General features: G+C 44.2%; 2 protein-coding genes and 1 long non-coding RNA gene across 3 annotated transcripts in view; 2 read left to right on the top strand and 1 right to left on the bottom strand.

The window, feature by feature from the left end:
* Positions 1-4,686, top strand: part of LOC125906055 (fibroblast growth factor receptor 1-A-like) — a 28,324-nt gene extending 23,638 nt beyond the window's left edge. Inside the window, exons 11-17 of the mRNA XM_049604457.1 lie at positions 940-1,050; positions 1,132-1,322; positions 1,791-1,913; positions 2,000-2,070; positions 2,886-3,023; positions 3,118-3,223; positions 3,842-4,686. Of these exons, the coding sequence (XP_049460414.1) occupies positions 940-1,050; positions 1,132-1,322; positions 1,791-1,913; positions 2,000-2,070; positions 2,886-3,023; positions 3,118-3,223; positions 3,842-3,916 (815 nt within the window). The 3' untranslated portion in view covers positions 3,917-4,686. The remainder of the gene's footprint in view (positions 1-939; positions 1,051-1,131; positions 1,323-1,790; positions 1,914-1,999; positions 2,071-2,885; positions 3,024-3,117; positions 3,224-3,841) is intronic.
* A 6,372-nt stretch (positions 4,687-11,058) lies between these two features.
* Positions 11,059-14,502, bottom strand: stc1l (stanniocalcin 1, like). The gene is made up of 5 exons (XM_049604495.1): positions 14,303-14,502; positions 12,666-12,808; positions 12,249-12,356; positions 12,057-12,160; positions 11,059-11,843 (listed from the first exon to the last, which is right to left on the bottom strand). Exons 1-5 carry the CDS (start codon positions 14,415-14,417, stop codon positions 11,549-11,551), a joined length of 765 nt encoding a protein of 254 aa, XP_049460452.1. The 5' UTR covers positions 14,418-14,502; the 3' UTR covers positions 11,059-11,548.
* On the top strand, positions 11,791-12,160 carry LOC125906093 (uncharacterized). The gene is made up of 2 exons (XR_007451750.1): positions 11,791-11,887; positions 12,023-12,160. It is a non-coding gene; the product is annotated as an uncharacterized LOC125906093 (long non-coding RNA).
* Positions 14,503-14,571: the final 69 nt, after the last annotated feature.

Here is a 14,571-nt window from a genome sequence, read left to right as displayed (position 1 = left end):
CCCTCGTCTGTCCACTTCTTGTAAACGTGATATCTCAAGAATGCCTTGGAGGATTTCTTTTCAAATTTGGAACAAACGTCCACTTGGATGCAAGAATGAACTGATTACAATCTGATGGTTAAAGGTCACTGTGTCCTCACAAAATGTGTTTTTGGTCATAAATCAAGAACTCACAGAATTAGACCAGAAAGTAGTAGTTGCCAAGATTTCATTGGTAGCATAGTCGCAGAAAAAACAAACAAACGTGAAACTCTATCATGTTGAGCTGCACCTTGTCAGAATAAATCCAAACCTATATGACTGGAGCATGTGTGACTTTACTTTGAAAGGACAGACACAGGAAGTGTCCACGCTCAGCAGTCAGACAGGAGTCAAGTTAATTTCCAGGGCTGGTACCTGCGGTTATTCCACAGGCTAGTTAATAACATGTCGGGCAGGAAATCCAAAGTGTGGGATCATTTTGAGAAGGTGAAGGACGAACCCAAGGTGATATGTAAACTCATCTTCATTGGTCGACTACAAACATGACGTATCATCTGAAACATGGAAGTAGCTACATGCCCATTAGCCCACAGCGTCATTAACAGGCGGCTCGCTCAGTGTGTGACGTGCACTTGGAGATAAAATATAGGCCTATATTAATGAAGGTTCATTAGTACGTGTGTGAAGTATCCATGGTTTTACAGACAAGTGCACCTTGACTGGTTTGCAGAGGCCTACAACCAACAGATGGTTACTCTAGTTACTCAAACATTTTTCCAGTAGTTCATTAATCTGAGTTTGTCTTTATCGAGTTGTGACTGGTTATTGACCTACATCCTAAAACTTTATCCGACTTTTCACTTTCACCCTTTGCCTTATCCTGATTCAGATTAAAATGAAAATGATCCGAACTCTAACATGAAGCTGACGTCATGTTGTTGTTGTTGTCGTGTGCAGCGGACGCCACAGAGAAGGATCTGTCTGACCTGATCTCTGAGATGGAAATGATGAAGATGATCGGCAAACACAAGAACATCATCAACCTGCTGGGAGCGTGCACTCAGGACGGTGAGTGGGTTTGTTCCGTGTGGCGCCCGTCAGTGGTGATGTGTGTCGTACAGATGTTAACACCTCCCCCTCCTCCGACAGGCCCTCTGTATGTGGTGGTGGAGTACGCCTCGCAGGGGAATCTGAGGGAGTATCTGCGTGCCCGTCGCCCGGTCGGGTTGGAGTACTGGAGCGGGTCGAGGCAGGCGTCTCTGGGCAGTTTGGAGATCAGGGAGCTGGTTTCTGCTGCGTACCAGGTGGCCAGAGGAATGGCGTACCTCGCCTCAAAGAAGGTCAGATTTACATGCTAAAGATCTTATTGGATGCATGAGTTAAGTCCTGTGGCAGGAATGACTGTAACAGAGAATAATGTCATTCTTTAACCATGAAAAATCATAATTAAGGCTTCTAAACACAACCAGACATGTTCCAGCAGGAATACGATCCGAAATCAGTGAGAAATTCACAACACTAATGACCATGAGTACATGTTTCCCTGACGTTAGCATGTAGCTACAAGTAGCAGTGTACTTGCAGCTGGGAATTACCATATGTCGTAGCCCTCTTCCCCACTAAAAATCACCAATAAAAGCTTCCACAACCATTCATGCTCCAGCAGGAAAATGATCCACAATCGAGGAGAAATTAACATCAGCAGCCAATATTATATGTTTCTGTGACGTTAGCCGTGTAGCTACATGTAACAGTGTACTTGTATTTGTACTTGTGAATCTGTGGTGAACCCTGCCGTCTCCTCTCAGTGTATCCACAGAGACCTGGCAGCCAGGAACGTGTTGGTCACTGAAGATAACGTGATGAAGATCGCAGACTTTGGTCTGGCCCGAGACGTCCACCACATCGACTACTACAAGAAGACCACTAACGTGAGGCTCCGTTAACGTTAACTGAATATGAGTATCAGGGTGACGTAATGAGACGTGTTCTTACTGATGTGTTAATGATCCTGCAGGGTCGTCTGCCGGTGAAGTGGATGGCACCAGAAGCTTTATTCGACCGCATCTACACACACCAAAGTGACGTGTGAGTTTAAACTTCAGAGACCTGATGTTGATGTTTTGTTGTTTTTCTTTCAGGCTGAATTTCATACGTAAATGTAACAATTTTATTATAATTTTATTTTCTCATGTTTGTTTTTATACTTACACTGGCGATTGCTGGAGACATTGTGTTCTTTGTCTGTCAGTCCATCCGTCACATTCTCGGAACGTGATACCTCATGAAAGCCTCTAGGGAGTTTGTTTTTTTGTTTTTTTTCAAGTTTGGCACAAACGTCCACTTGGACTCAAGAATGAACTGATTAGATGTTGGCTGGTCAAAGGTCAAGGTCACTGTTACCTTGCATCCATCTTATGTTCATTAACGCGCTATCTCACGAATGCCTGGGGAAGTTTATTGTAATTTGGCACAAACATCCACTTGGAAACAAGAATAAACTGATTAGATTTTGGCTGGTCAAAGGTCAAGATCTTTGTGACCTTGCATCCATCTCATTCTTGTAAATGTGACATCTCAAGAACACAGCGAGGGTATTTCTCCAAATTTGGCACAAACAACCACTTTTGAACCAAGATGAACTGATGAGATTTTGGTTATCAAAGGTCAAGATCACTGTGACCTCACATGCATCTCATTTTCGTGAATGCAATGTCTCACAAATGCCTTGGGGGAGTTTCTTCAAATATGGCACAAACGTCCACTTGGACTCAAGGATGAACTGGTTAGATTTCAGTGGTTGGAGGTCAAGGTCACTGTGACAGCCCTAATAAGGTTTAAATGTGGCAGCTACATGAAGTCGGCCATCTTGACAGGTCTCTGTGATGCTTCCTCTGCTGCAGGTGGTCGTTTGGAGTCCTGCTGTGGGAGATCTTCACCCTCGGGGGGTCTCCGTACCCCGGCGTCCCTGTGGAGGAGCTCTTCAAGCTGCTGAAGGAGGGACACCGCATGGAGAAACCTTCAGCGTGCACTCAGGAGCTGTGAGTTAAATCCCAAATCTGTGTTCAGGCTCCAAATAACATCGACTTAAAAACAGCTCGTGTTTGTCTGAACGCTGGTTTTCTGTTTTATCAGGTACCTGATGATGAGAGACTGCTGGCACGCCGTCCCGTCCCGCCGACCGACTTTCCAACAGCTGGTAGAAGATTTAGACCGCACACTTTCTCTCATGGCAAACCAGGTAACGTGTTTATCTGTCAGTAAAATATAAACAAAAGTTCATTATTAATCAGCCTTATTTTTTCACATGGATACATCACCCTCACATCTGATCATCTGTTCAGGCTGTCAGCAACATCTTATACCATAGAAATAAATTCAGAGTTTGGCACATTCAAGCACAGCGGGCTATCGCATCGTCGTCCGCAGAGAGCTCAGCTTGTTTTCAGCACTTACACTCAAACCAGCTCTTTAACTTCTGTCACGGCCTCCACATTAATTAACTCTTAACATTAAACTTAACATTTCACATGCAGAATTTTTTTTCAAGACATTTGAATCTGTTTATTTGCACCCGAGAACGCTTCAGAGTAACTTTCCACTAAATCCTGTATTTAGAGTTTCAGTTGCACTTCGGGCAATAAACCATAATAAACCATATAAAACTGAACATTATCTTTGTACAGGCAGAATTTATGGTTGAGCTGTTTGGATTGGATCACATAAGATGTTCCTAATAACGTAGCAACTGCGTGCATGTCTGAGGTTCCTTTAATTTGCAGCCATTGCAGTCCCAAAATATTTTAATCCTAGTTCAACCGTGTATCTATGATCTAACCCTCTGCTGGTGTCTCTGCAGGAGTACCTGGACCTGGCCCTTCCTCTGGTCCAGTACTCTCCGGTCGTCTCGTCTTATTCCTGTAACTCCACATAGGGAGTTCTGGGATCTTTTCCCTTCCTGGATCACCTTCATCCTGTTTCCTCTGCTGCGCGGGCTGGCGGTGATGGCGGCGGCGGCAGCAGCGGTCCCAGACGAGGCCCGGGCGGAGGAGCTCAGACGAAGCTGCTTCGCTGTCGTCTATCAGCAGCAGCAGCCTGATGTGAAGAACAGCTGGACTGAGCCGGACTCCCCAGCAGGGCCTCAGGAAGCAGCGTCTCGTTCATACAGCGGGCAGAGACTGAGGGGAGAGCTGCTCCTGAGCTGCCCATTGCATCAGTGCTCTGGTTATATTAATAATCATCATGTTCTCAGTGTAAATACTGTAAATAATAGTTTGTGTTATATGGAAGACCAAACTGGAATTATCAGAGAAATATGAACTGAAAGGGAAAATAAATAAAGGGAGAAATACAAACTAAAAAATAACTGAATGAATAAAAAACAAAATGTGTAAATCTATAAATGTGTAAAAGAAAAAAATAAATCTAATTTGACTTTTATTTGCCCACCGTCCGCCTCCCTAACCCACATGGAAACACTTTATTACTCATTTATAGATTTTCTTTGTGCATCTTTTATTCATTAATTTATTTTGCCCCAGTATTTATGTTTGTCTCCGCAGTGACGTCGTGTTGCCAAAGATGATGTCTGCCAGTGTTACACTGGCGTTGCACTTAACCTCCAGCTGATCGCAGCCTGACATGTACAGAGAACGCTTTTAGTTGAATGTGTAAAATAACTGATTAACAACAGTATTAAAATCATGTCTGAATTCATTCTCACGTTGAGACGTTGTCGTGATTTCGACGTCGATCTGTCCCGTTCTCCTGAACAAGATATCTCAAGAACAGCTCAAGAGATCAAATTTGGCACAAGCGTCCACTTTAAGTCAAGGATGAACTGATTAAAATTTGGTGGTCAAATGTCAAGGTCACTGTGACCTTGCATCCATCTCAGTCTTATGACTATGATATCTCAAGAACATGGCAAGGGTTTTTCTCCAAGTTTGGCACAAACATCCACTTGGACTCAGCGATGAACTGATTAATATTTGGTGGTCAAATGTCAAGGTCACTGTGACCTCAACTGTCTTATTCTTGTGAACACAATATCTTGAGGGGATTTCTTTAAATTTGGCACAAATGTCTTCTTCGACTGAACGATGCACTGATTCGATTCTGGTGATAAAAGGTCAAGCTTACTGAGACCTGGCGTTCGTCTCATTTGCGAGAACACAATGTCTCAAGTACACCTTGACGCAATATGTTTCTGTGAATGAATGTATAAATAATTTAATTTCAGTTGGAACATCTGGAGACACAAATTTTCTCACAGTTACTGAAAAAGGATGAGGCTGAAGCCCCAGGGTTATTTTTGCCTGTCCTGTATCAACCAAAGGAAAACCCCGAATATCAACAGCACCAAACAAAGGAAATAAATAAATTAATAATTAAATAGATTATACTCTAAAGTATAATCCACAATTCTTTTACATTTTTATCATTTTACATTATATTCCATAATCATTTTGCATTTTAAGGCTTTTTTAAAAGTCAACAGAGAGCAACACTAACTGGGTTTCCATCCAAATGCATCGCAAACTTTAAGCGAATTTTGTGAAAATGCAAATTTATGCATGTTTCCATTCATTATCGTTTTGCGAGTACTGGGAGTCAACAGGTCGAGCAGCAGGTGGCGCTTCTCCTGAAAAATAAAAAATGCAAAAGAGCACCCGTGGAAGAAGAGGGCGCCGTGAGATGACGTCATTGAGAGCGTCTCATGTCCACAACTGATGTAAACAACTACCGGCACATCCAGACTACGACGAGATGCAGAGATTCCTTGGTTGGTTCTTGGCTATTGTGAGAGCTCTCATCACACTCATATCAGCGTCGTCAGCGTACAAAGTGTCCTGAAAAAGAAACGAGAAAAACTAGACTCACGGACTCGTGAGTAGGATCCGGCAGCCTACGTCATCGTTTATTCGCTAAATCTGTTTCCATTGCCAAAAGTCACATTTTCCTAATATTGATACGCTGACTTTTCCACCCCTCCAGACATAAAAACTTTTTTGCGATATTTTGGCCTTTTTTCAAATTTCTGGCGTTTCCATTCAAGTTTTTTTTCGCAGTTGTTGAAAATGCGAATAATACGTGGATGGAAACCTGACTACTGTTTCAAATCAGCACTGAGTCCTTTCCAAAACTTGACTCCTAAAACAGACCACCTCTTCAAGAAGGTCTCGGTCTCGTTGTCTTGTGGGATTGCTGTGTTCACACCTGCCCAAACGAACCGCACTGTTTGACTGAACCGAACCAAACAGAGCAGGTGTGAAAGCAGCCTTAGTGAAGCTCTATGTGGTATCTCACAACATTTCTAAATGTAGGAAGTCGTTAAGTGATGGAGAGTTTTTGTGGGAACTGGCACCAAATCATCGAAACTTTGAAAGCCTCTGCTGAAGGAGGAAAACTTGACGTCATCTCTAACTTTCTCACTGATTTTAAATGTCATCGCAGGTTGTTTGCCAATTCGAAGAAAAGACTTTGCTGTGTTCAATGTGAACGCTCGTTACTTTCATCTTTTAGATTAGACTGTGGGTTTGTTCAGAGGTGATCATCAGATGGTCGAACAGCTTCAGCAGCCTCCTCCTCCTCCCACACCTTTCTGACATCAGATCCGACATCCGACAACTACAACGTTGTGAATGTGTTTCGGGAGAGACTGAAAATGTCCACTGTTATCCTCTTTTTTTAAACAATACCTCCCTTCCTCCTTCTGTGATGAACAACTTTTTGTGCTTGACAACAGCGACCTTGGGGAGGACAATAAAACATGAGTCCAGGTGACTCCAACAGGAAGCATCCCCTCAGTGGATATATGTGTATGTTGGACAAAAAGAGATGAATTGTGGGAAGAGAAGCCTGTTCAGGGCCTCTGCATCATCCATCACACACACACACACACACACACAGAGCCCCAGGCAGCGTTTTCTTCCCACAGAGAGGAAGCGCTGTGTTACATACGACAGGAAGTGAATGTACATCATGCAGTTGATGTCTGTGACATCTTCTTCCATCTGTAGCCTCTGGCTGACACTTCACAAACACATAACACAGTGTTCTGTTACAGCCTCGTCCTGAGGTGAATCAGAACAGCCTCTGGCGCCCTTCATCCCTCTCCTTCCTGTTTCCAGCAGTAAAAACATCCATTTCCTCCTCAGAGATCTTCGAAAGTCTGAATCATTTCCAGAGAGATGTTCTTGTTCTCTGTAGAAACGATGCTGCCGCAGGTCTTCACCAAACAGCTGTGTGTAAATCTTGTGTGACTCATGTGGACACAAACTACCTCACGAGCTGAGGTGTGTAGCTGCGGACACATTCAGTTTGTAGCGTTCATGACACGTCCCTGCGTCCATCCACCAATACGAGACCAAGTGTAGCAACTGTCACATTTATAAATCATAAAACACAAAGACGTGATGAGACGCAGCCTTCACATTTAGCAAAGTAAAATGTATTTACACAGCGCTTTTCGCAAACATAGGTCACAAAGTGCTTCACAATGGCGTTATACAACAAGAAAGACCAACCAAAAACCCAGTGACTTCAAGACGAGGGAACAGGAAGTGCTAAAATGCTAACTCACTTCCATGTTTTCAGACTTATACTCAGAGCACTCTGTAAATGCATGAACATGTTAATGAACACTGTAACCTCACATATGATATCCTACAAGAATGCACAGGCAAGTTTGTATGATCCTACAAATTAGCGCCCCGTCGTGACATTACGACATTAACATATGGTTACGTGATTAACGTAAAGTTACAGAGGTTAGGTTTACGAAAAAGAGACATGGTGAGGACGTACCTTAAAATGACTCAAAGTTCACACGGTTCAGAACACGCATCTCTACTCACCGTCTTCGACATAATGACGCTCTGTTGTCTCATTTGGCTACTTTGTTAAGACACATAAAAGCTTCAAAATTAGCAAGTGAGGTCTTTACAGACGTATTTTATGTCGTAGAATGAAACATAAAAGTCTCTTAAACTTGTTTTAAGCACAGAACTTATTTCAGACATCTGACCAAAACACATTCCTAAAAAAAATCAACTGACTTCAAGACGAGGGAACAGGAAGTGCTAAAATGCTAACTCATTTCCAGAGCTCTTTCTTGAAGCACCCTGTTAATGCTTCTGACAGTGTCGGCCACTTGTGTGTAGACTAGAGCCACACACGACTATAAATCTGCTTTTACTTTCCACTTTTACTCCTAAATATTCTCCTCAGGATGAACTGTAGGAACTTTGGTTGTGACTTGTGCTGTAGAAATAAAGTTTACCTCTGTAGCTGCTTTCTTGTAAACAGATCTCTTCAGTAAACACAGTGAGCGGTGTGTTTTCTTACAGCTGCTGTTAACAGCTCTGATTCACGGAAATGAGGGTCGTTAGCCTCCGTCCGTCCCGCTGTCAGCTGTGACACCTCACAGGACAGAGGACAGAGGACAGAGCTCCTAGCTGTGCTGCTGCGGGAGGTGAAGAGGGGGAGGCTGGTTGTGTCTCTGCTGCCCCGCCTGATGGAGGTTAATGGGCCATAACACTGAGGTGAGGAGCCATTACGGGTCAGCCATTACCTGCTGTGACAGATGGCCGAGTGAGAGCCACTGTGGAGCCGCTCAACACTTTGAGCAGCGAGTCAACGACGCTGGACAAACACTGAGGAATGATGGAGTCTGTTTGTCTCAGAGGACTCACCTGTCACTTGTCACCTGTCGTGTCCTAAAGGAGCAGTGTGTAAGACTTAGGGAGATTTAGTGAATTTGGCATCACTGCTTTGTTTATTTAACAGATATTTAGATTTCTGAAATGTCTTTGTGAAGCTCTAGCACATGTTGCACTGTCTGCGGCTCTACCAACCAGACTAAAGGGGATTTATACTTGTGTGGCAGCCCCTACGCCATAGCCTACGCACGCAGCCTACGCTGTTGTGAGCATTTCTACTTGTGCGGTGGTGTGTCTGTGTCACTCTGCAGTTACACCTCCAGAACACTAGACAGCGCTGGAGGTTTCTGTGAAGTGCTGTGAAGTTTAGTTGATTCAAAACACACATTAAACACACATTAAACATGTCTTAATAGAGACAGTTTCAAACACAAGTACACAAATCAGCTTCACTATAACTCGCAGCATTCACAGACAAACACTTGTCTTTATCTGGACACATTTTCCCCACAAATACAACATGCTATCGTTATTAGCACAAGTCTATGGCATTTTACATAAATTAGCCTTCCACTGAGGGAAAAAACAGAGCGTTTAGAAAATGATGACGTCATCTTCTCAAATCGCACACGACCCGTTTGCTAATGTTTTGTTAGCACTGCTTGGTCTAATGACGACTTGACTTTACACTTAAACTCATCACTTCACCAACAAACAGAGGTGTCTGCTGCACCCAGTGTTTTTGGATCAGGACCAGTAAAACCAGCAGACAGTGGGACACAGACATGCACAGGCATTTTGTGGGCCAGTAAAAAATAAAGGGCACCCCTGGAGGGTGGGTGCTGAGGGTGCTGCAGCACCCCCTACTGAGAAGGGTTGGAACAACACAATCTGAAAACAGTTGGCTATTTTACCAAAACACATGGCTGAACATATGTTTCACATTTTAAACATGACAAGATGTTTGTCAGAATATATTGAGTGGATTTAATTAATTCCTTGATCTGACATGACACCATCAGATCTAGCTGCTTTTAATATCTTTAAAATATCTTGGTTGTGAGGGGCTGCTGCTGTGGGGGACGTATCCATCAGGATGGAGTTTCATAACAGTTCATGATGGAGCAAACGTAATAGAGGACATGAAGCAAACAGATAACTGCATGTCCGCAAGCACTCAAAGGAAATATTAGAAATTTTGGCACATGCAGTCCAGAGACAAACTGTCTGAGGTGAGAGAGCGCTCGCTCTTTGTGCTTACTGAGCCAGTGATGTGAGTGCATCTGAGCTGTTTTCCTGTCATCTCATTTAAGTGTGAGATTAAATGGTAAATGAATTTTATGTTTTTGCAAACCACAGATATGTAACATTAACATATTTATCTTATTATCGAGCAACTGTGTTGAAACAACATGTTCTAACAATGCTGTGGTTAATGTGGTCAGGCTTAGGCACAAAAACACTTGGCAACAACAGCCAGTAGAGCATGCTGGCTATCAGACTGCAAAATCAGAGCAGCAGAAGTCGAACATCCTCGTATTTTTGGCACACTGCATTTGACAGTCTATGTGTCGGGACGCACAGATGGAACGACACTTCCTCAACAAGGGGAGTTGAGCAACTGATAAAACACAGCCTTGAGGTGTCATGTCTGCCCATGCTTTCCCCAGAACTCTCTGCACGTGCCATTCTCCATCCATCCACCAGATGTCCTCAGACCTTCCCTCCTGTCCCAGTCACATGACTCTCTCTTTCACCTGCACACCTGTGTCCACTTCCTCTCATCAGCCCTGTCAGCACACACACCAGCTTCCTTCTCCCAGCAGCTGTCAGCCAGTGATACTCATGGATTCACTCTCCGGCCATCTGCTCCTGATTCTGTGTCCTGTTACCTGGTCATGGTTCGCTCACCTGCCGCGCCCTCCTGGGTTTATTTGTTTGGACTTCCTTCCTGGTGCCGACCTGTAAGCCTGTTACTGATCCTTCAACTCAACTGTGTTTGAGTCCCTCTGTTGTTGGAATTCAAGAATCTCAAACCTACTTAAAGAGTAACTGGTATTTTCAACCTGGACTCTATTTTCTAATGTTTTTGTGTCTACGTCACTGAAGAGAAGAAGAAGTTTTGAAGTTGATCCAGTTTTGAGTATTGTAACTGCTCTGGGCATTTGTGCACCATCAGTGTCCGTCCACTGACAGTGTTTGTTTTTGTCACTGACAGGCTCAGATTGTTATTCTAAGTGTCTGACAACATTATGAAAGGATCCCTACAGAGATAGAGCTTTGTGTTAAAGAATAAGATCCTTTTTGTTTAACCAGAAACAGCCCTGAAATCACCGTCACCAAACCCACCAGACTCATCTTCATGATTTCAGGTTTCGATCCGATATAATCAAGAAAATCACACGAGTCAAAATCAGTCATATAACATCGTTTATTTCTTCCATCTCAGGCTTTATGTTTCACAACCTCTCGTAAAAACATCACGTACAACTTTAACTTATAAAGTGATCTCAGACCAGCAGAGTGGCCCCTAACAGGAGCCGTGAGGAGCCCCACGACCAGCATGGAAGCATCCTCCGAGCTCCACAGCCTCTTTTCCTCTCACACTACATTAAATATAACAGCCTCATAAATTAACTTGTTTACGAAAATAAATATCAATTACAATCACTGGAATCGGCCTCTTTTCAGATGTCTGTGACACAGGCTTGTTGTCAGGTGGTCGGACCGAGCACATCACCCCAATGATCACACATTTATTAGTCGTTATCACCCTGAATCACCGTCTAAAGCTCAAAAGGTAAATAATCTGAGGAGAAAGCTGCAGGTTTGTGTCGGTGTGCACGTGTGGAAACAATATTCAGGATTGCATGTGAGTGTGCGTGGTAGCAAGTGTGTGTTCTCTACTGCTCGGCTTTAACTCCTCCCTCCAGGTTGTCCACAGACCTCTTCCTGGCGAACAGGTGGGTGGGGTCTCGGCCTCTGAAGCCCGGCTGGATGTTGAACACGGGCATGTTCCTCCAGCTGGACGGGTTGTTGAAGGTCGGGGAGGTGGAGCTGGTGGTGCAGGGTTTGTTCTGGACCAGCTGGAGGAAGGTCTCCATGTCGGGGCCTAAGCGGGCTACGAGGCCGGCCCTCACCGCCGCCACCGTCTGCTCGTCACAGGCCTGCAGGGTCTGCAGCAGAGTGCTGTAGTATCTGGACAACAATAGCAAACAGGAAGTCAGGAACAAAATGTGCAGGTAACACTTTACTGTCCTTTAAGTCAGCGTATCCTCCTTTACCATGAGACTGCTATACTACACAGCGTGCTCTATAGTTCTACTGACTTTAAAGCTGTTAATGTCCCTCTCTTATATTTTAATATATATCTGCAGGTGAGACAGGTGTGTGTGTGTCATCAGTGCTCACCTGTTGGGGAAGTGAGTGGGCACCTGCACCACCTCTCCAATGGCGTCTGGGTTGGTTCGAGCCACGGTGCAGATGTCAAGACTGGTGTAACACTCCTCTTGCACCTTTTTGAGAAAGAGACACAAACTCAGTGAGCGATCAGCAGCAGAGAGGAGCCTCGTCGTCTCTGTGTGTGAGGCGGAGCTCACAAACCTCGGCGATCATCCTCTGGAAGATGTTACAGCGGCGGATGGTTTGGAAAACCTTGGCTGAGATTCCCTGAGAGATGCAGTGCAGACTTTTCTTGACGAAGGTTTTACCCTGCAGAGAAACACACAGGTGAGTCAGACATACGTATGGGTGGATGGATGGTTGGATGGTTGGATGGTTGGATGGATGGATGGATGGATGGTTGGATGGATGGATGGATGGTTGGATGGGTGGATGGTTGGATGGATGGATGGTTGGATGGATGGTTGGATGGTTGGTTGGATGGGTGGATGGTTGGATGGATGGATGGTTGGATGGATGGATGGATGGTTGGATGGGTGGATGGTTGGATGGATGGTTGGTTGGATGGGTGGATGGATGGTTGGATGGTTGGATGGATGGACAGAACCACAGACTGACCTCTGTGTTGAAGGTAGCAGCTGAGTGGAGGAAGAGTTCACAGATTTCGTGCATCCCGTCGGTGTCACAGGTGGAGTTCTCCAGACAGGAGAAGAATCCACAGCCCACGGCGACGGCGCCGTTCAAACACCTGGCCACATCAGCTGCAAGCAGACGCACACAGGTACCGGTTTACACACACATACACACAAAAATGCTGCCTCTAAAGGGGGATTTATACTTGTGCTGCAGACCCTTCGCCGTTGTGAGCATTTGTACTTATGCAGCGGTGTGTCTGTGTCACTCTGCAGTTACACCTCCAAAACACTAGTTGGCGGCGGAGGTTTCTGGGAAGTTTGGTTGATTCAAAAAACACCCAAAACACACATTAAACACACATTAAATATGGCTGAAGAGAGACAATGTCAAACACAAATGAGCTTCACTATTACAAACACAACATGCTAATGTTTACTGAATTAATTAGCCTAGCAGCTAGCGGAGATTTCCTCTGCTCATATGAAGCCAGGATAAATCACACACAAGACTTAAAATGCTATTTTTGTGGAGGCTTTATTGTCTTCACAATTTATTGTTTCTTATCTGTGAAATTAAAGTAAGTAAGAGCTTTGTGTGTGTTTAAAAAGTAGCTAATAGCAGTTAGCAGCTAACTCTGTGTCCACAAATTGTTAAAGCAACGAGGTCCAGGAGCTCCTTACCCTCCGAGCAGAGTACGAGATCAGCCGCCATATAACAGGGACGATAAACGATTGTTATTGACGTGTGATGTCATTGTTGCTGTTTATAAAACGCTGCGGATGTGTATGCTGTATGTCACACGTGAGGTCCACGCTGTTGTGTTACATGTCACGTTTCTTTTTTGCTTCTTTTCAGTATGTTACCTCTCAAAGCAACGTCATACCATAATGAAAAAGAGGTTTATTTTATTTCATTTTTTATACAGTACTCATGGAAAATATTTGGGAAACTTTAAGTTTAAAATTCATGCCATTTGAAGTGCAAATATTAATAATTAACTCTTTTCATGGGTAAAAAAATTTGTGTTTTGTGTTTATTTTACCGCAGATTTTTAAAGAAAACATGCAGGTCAAATTATCACGGCCAGAAACTGTAACGCCTGAAATTATCATTGGATTATCAAAATTTCCAATGGACACTTCACGTGCGACAAACATTTCCGTCAGAAAAAAAAACAAAACCAAATCTGAATTTAAAATAGCCATGTGATATTTTATCAAAATCACTTCACTCTGTGTCTCATTTAAAATTAGAATAAAGCCTTTGCATAAATTAACCAGCACCACAAGGCTTTTTCTTTTAATTAAGTTTTTCATCTTCAGCTTTTAACGTTTAGACATCAAAGGTTTAAGTTTAAAAAATCTAATTATTTATTTATGGTGAAGGGAGGATCATGCTTTCCTCCCCCCAGAGTCACTCTTAAGGGAGTCTTAAGGAAAAATGTTTATAGCTCCAGGACTTAGTCACACCCCAGCCCCCCTCCCTCCTGTGAGAGTAGAGAACAGTCCCTAACAGAGAGCCGCCCAGCTCGAGTTGCAACAAAGCACCAAAGCAAACAGTTGGCGGCTCAGATCTAAACCATGACCCGGAGTCTGCTGAGAAAAACAACCGTGACTCACTCGGACTGTTTGCGGAGAACCGTGCCCGGCGGGGAGCAGCTTCCTCCGGCAGCAGCTCGAAGCAGGCGGCGGAGCTGAGGCCGAGGAGCAGGAGCAGAGCGGAGGCGGACAGCATGTTGTCTCCCGGTGAGGATGAGGATGGTGAGGAGGAGGAGGAGGAGGAGGAGGCTTGAAGGTTTCTTCTCTGTCCTGCCTCTCCGGCCACACCTGGTATTTATACCGGCTCCGCCTGGGACCGACCAATCAGAGCGCACCGGCGGCTGCTAATG

This window comes from Epinephelus fuscoguttatus, linkage group LG18 (genome assembly GCF_011397635.1).
Source record: "Epinephelus fuscoguttatus linkage group LG18, E.fuscoguttatus.final_Chr_v1".
NCBI classification, from domain to species: Eukaryota; Metazoa; Chordata; class Actinopteri; order Perciformes; family Serranidae; genus Epinephelus; species Epinephelus fuscoguttatus.
This window is presented reverse-complemented; position numbering and strand designations above follow the sequence as displayed.

Excerpts from the sequence above, each read along its gene's own strand:
- stc1l (XM_049604495.1), bottom strand. The coding sequence starts at position 14,417 with ATGCTGTCCGCCTCCGCTCTGCTCCTGCTCCTCGGCCTCAGCTCCGCC. Across the intron at positions 12,809-14,302 it reads GTTCTCCGCAAACAGTCCGA|CTGATGTGGCCAGGTGTTTG; the intron begins GTGAGTCACGGT and ends GTCTGCTTGCAG. Across the intron at positions 12,357-12,665 it reads CTGCTACCTTCAACACAGAG|GGTAAAACCTTCGTCAAGAA; the intron begins GTCAGTCTGTGG and ends GTTTCTCTGCAG.